Below are 12,681 nucleotides of genomic sequence, written 5' to 3'. Positions count from 1 at the left end.
CTTGCATTCATAGAGTTTTCTCCTCAAAAAGTTCCCTACAACAATGAACTCATAAATCCATTCTCTAATCCTACCATGATAATTATCCTTGAAAGGTTAATTATTTTTTCTTGGAATAAATAATAGGCAGACTTTGGCAACAAGAGGACCTGGATTCGAGTCATGCCTGTGACTTATAGCTGCCTGACCTGTGAGCTCATTGCTTCACCTCTCCTTGCCCCCTATGTCTCATTTTAGCTGTAATTTTCAGATGAGCTGCCAACTGGCACTGGTACAGAGTTTCCATATTTGAAATATTCTTTATATTGATGAAATCGTATATCATATCACCCCTCCCTAAATTAAAATAACAATACATATGTTTGCATATTACTCTATTTGTTTTGAAATACTTTCAAATACAATATCTCCATTGAGCTTCATGACAATCCTGTGAGAGAAATGAGACTGGGGAGGCCTAAGTAAGCTGGCCAAACTTCTTCATGACAGAGATACAGATGACCTGCTAGAGTTGATGGAAGGAAGAAAGACCTGCAAATCCTTCTCAGACATTTATTAGCCCTCGAACCCCTTGGTAAATCATTCAAAATCGTCATTATTAGTAAAAAGGGACTAAAAATAGCCTGGCATTATTGAGACCATCAAATAAGATAATGAAAATAGAGTATTAGGTGCTGTGAAAATGTCAGCTATAGTGATTTTTTTTCATTATTGATACCAATAACATTTTTCATATTCCTACTACAACTAATTCCCTGAGGCAGATTTACTTAATTGATAAGAATTTGTTGAGCATCCACTATAGGCTAGGTACCAGGGATATAAAGACAAATTAAAATAGCCCTTATCCCCAAGACTCTTACATTCTATTGGTAAGAGATAATGAAATATTTCTTAACAATTAGAGCAATTCAAAAGAACATTCATGGCGTCCTGCAACCACAAGGTCTTCAAATTAAAGGAAGAGAACAGACATTTATAAAGCACCTACATCTATAAAGCTGGGGACTTTTCCAAATCTTTGATGAATATTATCTCACTTGAGCCTACCATACAACCTGGGAAGTAAGGGGCTATTATCATGTTCATTTTATGGAAACCAAGGCATACCTATAGAATAGAACTGCTAAGTGTCTGAGCTTAGAATTCAATTAAAGTTATGCCCTTTGATCATGGTGCCAAAGTGATTCTTGTTCTGTGATGAGTTAGAGTAGGATAATCTTTGAGGTCCCTTCTATCCCTGAGATTCTATGATTCAATTTTTTTTAGTCCTACCATACTTCTTCTAACAGCATCTCTCTTTTTTTTGTATGTGAACACATTTGAGATGAACGTTCATTGAAAACATGATTCCTTTATCAAATCACATTTTTTTGATCACTTAAATTGGCCAAAAAAAGAGTCAAAAATGTGTCTTTGCAATTTTGACTTTTTTTCATAGCCCTGAAATGTCAGAGTTCCATTTTTCTTCATTGTCTGTTGCAGAGATATGCGCTGGAATAAGGGAACTATCTTAAAAGCATCCGTGGACTACATTAGAAAACTTCAACGAGAACAGCAGCGGGCAAAAGAACTTGAAAACAGACAGAAGAAACTGGAACATGCCAACAGACATCTTCTGCTCAGAATCCAGGTATGTGGACTTCTTTGTAGGGAGGTGAAGCCTCCAGAAAGTAATAAGCTCAAGAACGATGGGGTCTATTACCATCTTTGCCTTGTTGGTTGACTGGTTTGTTTCTTACTTTCATGAACAGTCTATAACATTTTTATTAACTTTATCGCTAAATTATCTGGAGTCCCAGTCCATGCTATAAGGTAGCCTGTCTTGGTTCAATTCACTAAACCTACTTAGATGATAGAGGACATGTCATAAGAGGGAGAATGGTGGACTTGGAGACAGGATGACTCACGTACATACTCTCATACACTAACCCTTAGAAGCAGTATGACTGAGGCTACTCTCTCTTCTATAACATGGGGACAATAATCCCTCATTAGACTATCTCCTTTCTAGCATTGTAATTGAGACTCAAATGAAATAATGTATACAAAACACTTTGAAATCCTAAAAACACTCTTTTCACAATATCTCTGATTGATGTTTTTACAGATAGCAATTTATCTATGTTTATTGGCAACTTGTCTGTATCTTGAAGTCTTGGAGAGATGCCAAGGATATAGAGAATTGAGTGACAGAGGAGAGCCCAGATGGGGACAGATCGACTCCATGGGCAGCTCTCTGTCTGGGCAGTTTCCATGCTGTTATTTCCGTAGAAACCTAGACTCTTCCCTTCTTTTCATATGTAATAGGTAGCATTTATCTATAATAAGAATACTCACTTTTTTCCTTAATCCAAATTCTACAGCTGGAATAGCAAGGATCCTGGGTGGCTTTAATCTTTATTTATTACAAATGGTTCTCTCTTACATGAATGTTCAATGAATATTAGCAAGTGTCTCTCTTTCTCTTCCCTCTTTCTCCTTCCTGTTATCTTTTCTGTCCTTCTGTCCCTACCATTTCTCTCTCTCTCTCTCTCTCTCTCTACTTTCTCTCTTAACCTCTTTTCTTTCTCTCTCTCTCTCTCTACTCTCTCCCTCTTTTCCTCCCTTCCATATCTCTATCTCTTCTCCTCTTTTACTCCCTTTGCCTCTCTCTTCCCTTTTCTCTTCTTCCATTTCTCATTTTATCTTTCCCTTTCTTGCTCCCCTCTAGCTTTACCCTCCATCTCTCTACCTCTCTTTTTTCTATCATCTTTCTCTCACTCTCTGTCTCTGTCCCTTCTTCCCTTTCTCCTCTCTCTCTTTTCCCCACTCTTCTCTCTCACCACTTCTTTCTCTACTTTCTTCCTTTCTCCTTCCCTTCTTCTTGTTTACCTCTTTTCTCCCTTCCTTTCTCTTTCCCTTTCTTGCTCCCCACTCCCTTCTTTCTCTGTCTCTCTGCCTCTCTTCTCTTTCCCCTTTCTTACCCCCTCTCTGTTTCTCTCCCTTTCTCTCTCTTTCCCCTCCTCTCTCTCTCTCTCTCTCTCTCTCTCTCTCTCTCTCTCTCTCTCTCTCTCTCTCTCTCTCTCTCTCTCTCTCTCCTTTCTCCCTCTTTTTCCCATCTGCCTCTCTTTTCTCTCTTCCCTCTTCTCTCCTTTCATCTCTTTTCTCTTTTCCTTTCTTTTTCCCTTCTTCCTTCTCCCTCTATCCCTATATCTCTCCATTTTTCTCTCTCTCCCTTTCTCTTTTTTCTCTCTCTCTTACACGGGTATGCAGTGAGCATTAGCACGTAGGCACAGATTTAAGTGAATATTCATTTTCAAATTGGGCTTTGGGGTTTCTTTTCATTTGTGCTTCAACTGAGCGAGGCTTGGAGAAATTTTTACAGGAGAAAGAGCCTGTAACCCTAACATCAGTGAAATGACTGTTTTCTTAAATGATCTGGGACTATAGAAATTACATCTGCAGATACATGAATTTCCAGAAATTTTTATAAAGGAATAGACAAAACCATGGGTAACCACCTCATTTCATGCTTGCCATCTGATACTTGTATTCTAGCAAATCAAGGACTCTCACCTTTGCAATGTCAAGAAAAATATAGGAAGGCATCATGCTGAATTTTGGGGAAGATTTGGGCAAGAGTTGCACAAGACGGGGAGGCATGGATGGGATGCATTCTGCATTGCTGATAACTTAAAAAGAAAAAATATTATTACTAATATAGTTTTCTGTGATTTAGATCTAAATCTGCTATAAACAGCAGATAAAAATTAGCCTTTATCCGAGTTATTTCCAGGTGCCAGAAGCTAGAGTACCAGGTAGTCAGAAAGACTCACATCCTTGAGTTCAAATCTGACCTCAGATATGTACTAGCTGTGTGGCCCTGAGAAAAATCACATACCCCTGTTGGCCTCAGTTTCTTCATCTGTAAAATGAACTAGGGAAGGAAATGGCAAACCACTCCAGACAGAATCACAAAGAATCGACCAAACTTCCTGACTTTACTTTTTGTTAAGTTTCTGATAATCACCCTTAATTCATTTATTTAATGAAAGGTCTTTTTTTTCTCTTCTTGTCCTGACTATCCTTTCATTCTAAGAATTTTCTAAAAGTCTGGGAAGATTTTTTTTTGAGAAAAATATTATTTGTAATATTTATAGAGCAAGTATAAAGGGGATATTTATTATGCTTCCTTATTTAGTATGTGGCATTCAAATTCATGTCCCATGACTCCAAACTCAGATCCTTTCCCCTGAGCCATACTGCTTCCAGTAACAATAAATGCCTTTTAGACAGTGTTTAGAAGAGAATAAAATACTTCACATACATTGTTATATTTAAATTTCATAACAATCTTGTGAATTCAGGACTATAGCTATCATTGTCTGGATTTTACAGATAAGGAAACTGAGGCACATACCTATTAAGTCATTTTTCTAGAGGAGACTAAAATCAAATTGTTCAGGAACATACATTGATGAACCTATTAATGATTGTGAAAGACTAATGCCCCTTTGAAAATACTTTTAAGCTTTGATGTAACCCCTTGAGCTGCATTCAGTTCTATCATTATTGCTGATCTGGAGAGTGGTTCTATTGGTTTTGGGGAATTTCTGGAAAGGAAATTACTAATCTCAGTGATTGGCACCTATTGGGGAGTGGCCTAGGACACTCAAGCTTTAAGTGCTTATTAGAGGTGGGACCTGAATTCCACTCTTCTTCATCTGGGACCAACCCTCTTCCACCTTTTTTTTTTCCTTTGGCGAGATAGGGTTAAGGGATGTGCCCAGAGTCTCACAGTTTCTGAGGCCATATTTGAATTCAAATCCTGACTACAGACTGGTGCTCTAGCCACTGTAGCAGCACCCAGCTGCCCCTCCCCACTCTTTTATGCCATCTCTCATTATTATTATTATTATTATTATTATTATTATTATTATTATTATTATTATTATTATTACAGTTTTCTATTTCCTTAGCATCATGAAGTAGAGAAATCTTACTGCCTAATAGGTTATATTTTGATATTCAGAGACTAAAACCAGAAGGAATATAATTATAGAGAGACTGAGTCTGCTTTCTATGGGATAGTTTAGGCTTTAACACCCATAGGTTGGCTATGAATTCTTTGGTCATGGAAACCCCTATGAAACATTGTTTTTTTTTTTAGCTTTTTCAAGGCAATGGGTTAAGTGGCTTGCCCAAGGCTATATGGCTAGATAATTATTAAGTGTCTGAGGCCATATTTGAACTCAGTTACTCCTGACTCCAAGGCCGGTGCTCTATCCAATGTGCCACCTAGCCACCCAAGCATTGTTTTTGAATAAAAATATTTATCTTTTCTCTGGATCTAATTAATTATTAATAATGTTAATAATAAGTATTGTTATCTTTGTCATCATTTTTATTTTTATTATTATTTTAGGAACTTGAGATGCAAGCTCGAGCACATGGACTTTCCCTCATTCCGTCTACGGGACTTTGTTCCCCAGATCTGGTGAACCGTGTCATCAAACAAGAGCCAGTCCTTGAAAACTGCAGTCAGGATGTCCTTCAACATCACCCAGACCTCACCTGCACAACCACCCTTGATCTTACAGATGGCACCATCACTTTCAGCAATAACTTGGGAAACGGGACAGAAACAACAACTGCCTACAGCGTCCCTACCAAAATGGGCTCCAAACTGGAAGACATCTTGATGGACGATACTCTCTCTCCTGTCGGGGTGACTGATCCCCTTCTCTCATCAATATCTCCCGGAGCTTCCAAAGCAAGCAGCAGGAGGAGCAGCATGAGTATGGAAGACACCGATCACGCCTGTTAGCAAACGTGCGCTCGATCAGCCTTCTCACAAACTGCTTCACTTCCTGATCAGTAGATTCAATGATTTTACCTTTTGGGGTTTTCTTGATAATTTTTCTTTAATATGAAAAATTTTTCATGCTTCATCGATAGCCCAGTCTATATTTTATTTTTTAGAATTTTGTGAAAAAGACATATATTCTATTTTAAAATTACCAATGCCTCCAAAGTATTGTACAAGACACGTACAGTATCTGTGAACTGGATTCACCGTGAACTTTAAAATTCTGAGCAATAGAATTTTGAATCAAAATCATGGTCAACTTTTATTCAGGTGAAACTTGGTTTGAGACTTCCCACCGGCTCTTTACTTGGAAATGAAATGTACGCGTTTAATGGAAGAATGTAAAGCAACCAAAAAGCCCTTTGCCATTTTGTAAATGTATTGATTTATTAGTGCTGCCTTAAAAATGCAATATCCTTCTGGCATTGTTTAGTCTTTATACCACAGACTATTTTAAGAGATACTACTACACTCTTAGAGAACAGCTAATTTTTTTTTTTTGGCCAATCGGTTAGGAAACATTACCGATGGTTGTTTTCAGGGCGCAAGAAGGGAGAAATCAAGACTGCTAAAACAGAAAGATTATTTTAATCTCACTCTAAATTTCTCAATGCTTTTATGATCTTGTCTTCTCAAATGAGTGTGGTTCAGCTTTTCATAAGAACAAATATTTTATTGTGGAAAAAGAAATGTACTTTCCAAGTCCGATATCAAGGAGCACTTGAAAGTTTTTTCTTTTTAAAAATTTTCATTTTTAGGCATAAAAACTAAACTGGGCACATTTCTAATTGGCTTTAGGACTTCAATTTTTTTTTAAAATGTGTTGTACTGTTTATTTGATTTGTATGGATTCTTTATTCTCATCATTCTTTTCAATACATTTGTATTCATTTATAAGGATATGCATCTGAAATGACAAGTTTTCAACATTTTTAAAACTCACTGGTTTTCTGCATTCTTTATAAACACTTGAATGGAAGAATTTTTTGCAGGGTCCTGTGTTTAAAAGAGAGATTTGAGAATATTTTGTATATTGTAGTCTCACTTGGAAATGTTTTTAAATGCATTTAAGATGTAGTATAAATAGATTAGGTAAACAAGGCTTTATAGATAAAATAAACTTACATATTTATTTTTAGTGATACAAAAAAATAGAAATATTCTTGCAAACCAATAACCATAGAGTTAATATGCCCATTACGGTCATAGAAATGGGGGGTTTGTTTCAACAAACTCATTGGCATTTTTTTTTAAGAGAGAGATTACTATATCGGCAAATTACTGTTACTTGATAATGTTGTTAAAATTTTAACATACAACAATGTTGTAAAGGTAGTTTCAGTGCATTATCTACTCAAGTGTAGTCCTATGCAATAACTGTAGCATTATCTGTATTATATCAAGCCGAGATGTTTGACAAAGATGATATAGGGTGTTAACGAGCCAGGCTGATGAATGGAATTTCTCAGTAGTGGCCTCCAATTTGATTGTAAGAGGCAGAAAAGCTTATCTCATTCAGAATGAAGTGCCTTAAATATAGGAGTAGTCTTCTTTGGACTAGCACTGACTGAAGTGTGACATAGGAGAAAGTTTTGGGGTGTTTTTAAAAGAGTTGAAAGGAAGGAGTAAGTAGCATGGTGCCTACGTAGACAATAAAAGCTTCCAATTTTCCTTCAGCCATTTACAAATATTAAATATATTTTAGTGACAGAGTGCCAACTTCTTTCATGAGGAAACCTTTTTTTAAGGATGGTCTTTTAAAAAAAGTATTTAAAAGTCTAATGTGATTTGATGATGAATGTGATTTGAGGATGTCAGTTTCCCGAGTGGACAGTTTGTGTGGAAAATTAAAAAAAATCAGTTGCACATTTCCCATGCACGTTGGGCTAGGAAAATCCTTGGAAATATTGATGATGCTATCAATTTTTATAGCTTTATTACTTGAGGGGGTAGGGAAAACCTTTCCCATTCTTTCAACCCCCCATCATTGTACAGCTCTTTTACTTAGGTAGTTATGCAATTGCCGACTTGTGCTTGAACTGCTAATTGTACCATAGGTATTCATTGATACAATCATAGCATTGACCCTCTTCTTTTCCTGTTTTTCTGGGGAGGGAGGGGGGTAGAAACTGGCAAGGATGAAGGTCAAAGTCTACCCTGTCACTCGGCCTCTTTTCCTTCGCCAATTTGGAGAAATTCTAGCCAGCGCATGGCTTGGGGTAGGGGGAAGGGGTCTGCATGGAGGACACTGGCCTTTGTTATCAGACCAGCACCAAACAACCCACTTGAAATGTTTACTTATAGATTGTATGGCATTCTATACCACGACCCTGCCTCCTGCAGCCTCTGGGCTATCAGTCGGTTGGTCAAGAAGCATTTATTAAGCGCCTACTATGTACAAAGTTGCTGGTTCCCATTGCCTTTGTTTGCTATAGGGGATAAACCAGGTCACGGAAGAGAAAGAGAGAGAGAAAAGAGCCCAGGAGGATGCGCCTATAGTCTAGGGGTGGTTTTATTTATTTCTTTTTTGCCAAAAGGAGAGTGGATTCATTGCAGTGACCATTGGGTCACCGAGTCAGGAGTTTGGGGGCGGTGTGTGGTAGCCACAGGATAGAGATGCAGCCCGTGGGGTCAGCCGGTTGTGGTCCTTACTCCAACAAGACTACAATGGTGGACTTGTCCAGCGACCCCTTCATCTTAGGGATGTGAAATACCCAGCATTCTAATGTTGCCAAAACCATGTATCCACCGTGACAATGTATAGTAACAATGTAGTTCTTTCTGTTTCTTTTTTTTAAACAATAAAGCAATAAACTTTGCAACCAATACCAATTAAGAGAAAACCGAAAAGAGACAGACAAACTCAAAGGAATGCACTTATTCATGTTTTTGAAGAAAAATGCACTGGGGAGAATATCAATGATAGTATATTAAAAAAAGGAGAAACTTTTTCATTGAAAAAGTGACAAATGACTGTCTCTTGCTGATGCTTGGTACTGTAATGTGGATATATTTACCTGCTGTTGACCACAGCAATGCTTTGTGTGTGGTCCATAGCACTGTCAACTATGGGTCAATATTCATGTATCCAATTGATCTGTTCTCGAGAGACTGATTAAAGCATTTGGTTTTTCACATACTTAGTAGTGGCCAATGGTGTCGAGTTAATACTAGATTTCATTGTGTGTAATTTAGTTTCTACTTTCAAGTATTGCCTTGAAGTCTTATCTTTCAGATGAAAATATCAAGACCTAAGAAGGGAACACATACATGGTCACACAAACGGTAAATAACCAGAATTAGAAATAAAAAAAAATCCAATTCAATTTAGTAAGCATTTAGTATATGCTTTCTGCACACCAAATGCTATGTTAGGTTCTGGGAACACAAAGACAAAACTGCATGCCCCTGTCCTCCAGGACCCTGCTCTCTATTGTGGGAAAATAGCAGGTACACAGAAAATACAAAGTTATGATGCAGAGAGGGCACTGGCAATTGAAGAGATCAAGAAAAACTTCCTGCAAAGGGTTTTTTTTTTTAGTTTTTTCAAGGCAAATGTGGTTAAGTGGCTTGCCCAAGGCCACACAGCTAGGTAATTACTAAGTGTCTGAGACGGGATTTGAACCCAGGTACTCCTGACTCCAAGGCCGGTACTTTATCCAATACACCACCTAGCTGCCCCCCTGCAAAGGTTTTAAGTCTTTTTTGGGGGGGTCATGGTATCCTTTGTCTGCAATTTGGTGAAGCTTAAGAGTTTAGTGATTTTTAAATGAATAAAAATAAAATTCCCAAGATTACTAAGGAAATCGATAACAGTGAAATAATCATCAAATTATTTTAACCAGTAAGTTAACCTACAAGAATCCTTGGCCTAATCAAAGAGATTGTTTTATGCTGAACCTTGAAGGAAGCTATGTATTCATATTTTCCATTGATTTTAATGGGTGACAGATTGTAAAATATTTGGCAAAAAAACTACAGAAGTGCTTTTTTTATCTTAAATGCTACTTACTCATCTTGCCTTTTATTTGAAACATTTTCACTTACATGATTTATAATCTTAAAGGTTGTAATTATCTATTTTTCTAAATCAGGAAAAAGCTTAGGGTCTAATAATATTAATTATATGCTTTAGCTTTTGTAGTTTAACTGAAAATGTTGTTTTTGTTGGATGTAACTTTACCTAAAGAGAAATTAAGTCTTCCACATGTATTTACACAAGAAATTTGGGTATTTAAAATACATTTGTGTTATTAGACATTTCATCAAAATAACAGTAATGGGCTGGTATTCATTTCTTTCAATACTTAAGAATTTTTTGTTAAGTGTTAAATTGGAATTGGAAAGTGTCAAATTTAACATGTCTCTATTGCCTAGTCATACTTTAAACTTCTGCCCTTTTAAAAAAAACAAACCACTAAACCTCTGGAGAAAAGCATTTTGAAACTTCTAATTCTACTAATCTGTCAGCTCTTTTCTTTAAAACCTTGTGGGTTGTTTTCTTATAAAATTATATCATTGGAAAGGAATTCTTTTTTGAGGTTATTTTATCATTTATTTCCAGTTATCGTAAGAAAGAAATGTTAGATTCAGACCATGAATTCTTCATCAAAAAAGGAACTGAAACTGATGGGGGTTATTGTCTTTAGTTTACTGCAGGAAACTATATGGACGATCTCTAGCTATCTAGGAAATTTCAGAATGAATGATCTTATCAGGGTTGATCCAAACTGGTTCCTGAATGATGGCATTCTTCAGAAAGAAGAAGTTCTTTTTCTCACCAAATATGGTGACCTCAACATATATGAAATCATGGTAGTTGTGTGGTAAAGAGAAAAGAACCTTGGCGTTAAAGTCACATTCTGGGTTTGAATTCTGCCTCTGCCATTTATGTCCTATATGGCCTTGGATAAACTATTTGCCTTTCCTGGACCTTTATTTACTCATCTGTAAAATGTGTATGGACAGGGGGCTATTCCTGATGACCTTCCCTCAATTGCTTTCCAATTTGAGATCAGTGATAATATTGTCTGTCTTCTCTCTGTACTTCCTTCTCTTTACTCCCCCAAGCACCACAACCTATATGTTTTGGCACGATTCCTTTGCCAGCCCACCTATCTGCTTACTATATCAACAGGTAATCTCAATTTCATGAAACTCAAAAAGACAAGTTCAAGGAACCTCTTAATATTCCTCAACTGAGATTGTGGGTCAGTTTTATATTAACTTGGTAACTAAACCCAAGAAGAGCATCTCTTTCCATGAAAACCATAGCAGAACTTCTGGATTTCATATACCTACCCACCCAAGTTTTTCTGATCCATACTGATATTCAAATTCTGAGTTGTAATAAACCTTTGTATTTATGGATATTCCTCGAGGATAATTGTATGCTTTAATTTTTAGCAAACATATTGAAATCTCTTTTCATCTCCTCTTTTCAGATTTAATACTACATGTTTAAGAGGGAAATCTTGACCTACTCAGCTCTCTCTGTGTGTGTATATATGCACCAAGATCATGAAAAGAATCAAACAGGACAAGCCCGCCAAAAAGTGGACTGGAATATGTATTGATCTGTATTGTAGGAAGCAGAGCCCCACTTTAGCATAGAGTTAAAAGTCAAGATATAGGTTAGAAAGTAGGCAAACAACAACAAAAAAAATTCTGACCTTAGGAAATTACTCTGGTGACAAGGACAATCAGAATAGAAGTCAAAATAAAAAATTCATAATTCTTGCATTCAAAATCTCAAAAGAAAAAATATGGGTTTTCTCAGATCATGGAAGAACCAAAAAAAATGAATTTTAAAAATCAAGTAAAAGAAATAAAAGAAAATTGGAAAGAGAAATGGGAATGGAAAAAAGCTTCAATAGCTTGGTAAAAAAGTCGAAATTACTGAAGAAAATAACACGTTAAAAACAGAATAGGCCAAGTGGTAAAAGAGACATAAGCATCCAATGAAGAGAAGAATGCTTTGAAAAACAGAATTGACCAAAAGGAAAAAGATATATAAAAATTCAATGAAGAGGAAAAACTCCCTAAAATGTAGACCTGTTCAAATACAAAAGGAAGTACAAAAGCTCTTTCAAGAAAATAATTCCTTAAAAGTTAGAATTGGGCAAATGAAAACCAATGACTTCATGAGACATCAATAAACAATCAAAATTTTTTAAAAAAAGAAAAAATAGAAGAAAATGTGAAATCTCATTAGAAAAACAATCTGGAAAATAGTTCCAGGAATAATATTTTAAGAATTATTGAACTACCTGAAAGTCATGATCATAAAAAGAGGCTAGACCTCATCTTTCAAGACATTATAAAGGAAAACTCTCCTGATGTTCTAGAACCAGAATTGGTTCTAGAAATGGAAAGAATCCATCAATCTTCTCCTTAAAGATACCCCCAAAAGAAAACTTGCAGGAATATTAAAGCCAAATTCCAGACTTTCCAGATCAAGGAAAAAATATTGCAAGCAGTTAAAAAGAAACAATTCAAATATGGATTCACAATAAGGATAATTAACAGATTAAACAACTTCTACATTAAAGAGTTGGAGGGTTTGGAATATGCTATTCCAGAGACAAAAGCTAGGATTACAACCATGAAACACCTACCCAGCAGAGATGAATAGTGGTGCAGTGGATAGAGACCTGGTCTTGAAGTGAGAAGGATGGGAGTTCAAATCCAGCCTCAGACACTTGGGCAAGTCACTTAAACCTGATTGTCTTGCATCCAGAACTATCTCCAGGAATCCCAATTCATATCTGGCCCCTGGACCTGGATAGATCTGAAGGAGAAAGTGAGGTTGGTAACTTAGCAAAGCCCCC

At 36.5% G+C, this 12,681-nt stretch overlaps 1 protein-coding gene across 4 annotated transcripts in view; it reads left to right on the top strand.

Moving 5' to 3' along the window:
• Positions 1 to 8,990, top strand: part of MITF (melanocyte inducing transcription factor) — a 276,732-nt gene extending 267,742 nt beyond the window's left edge. For all 4 annotated transcript variants that reach the window (XM_074198754.1, XM_074198753.1, XM_074198756.1 and 1 more), the window contains exons 9-10: positions 1,486 to 1,633; positions 5,408 to 8,990. In XM_074198754.1, coding sequence (XP_074054855.1) covers positions 1,486 to 1,633; positions 5,408 to 5,809 — 550 coding nt within the window. In that variant the 3' untranslated portion in view covers positions 5,810 to 8,990. The remainder of the gene's footprint in view (positions 1 to 1,485; positions 1,634 to 5,407) is intronic.
• Positions 8,991 to 12,681: the final 3,691 nt, after the last annotated feature.

The sequence above is a fragment of the Macrotis lagotis genome, chromosome 8, assembly GCF_037893015.1.
Source record: "Macrotis lagotis isolate mMagLag1 chromosome 8, bilby.v1.9.chrom.fasta, whole genome shotgun sequence".
NCBI lineage: Eukaryota > Metazoa > Chordata > Mammalia > Peramelemorphia > Peramelidae > Macrotis > Macrotis lagotis.
Note: the sequence above shows the minus strand (reverse complement) of the source record. Positions and strands in the feature narration are given on the sequence as shown.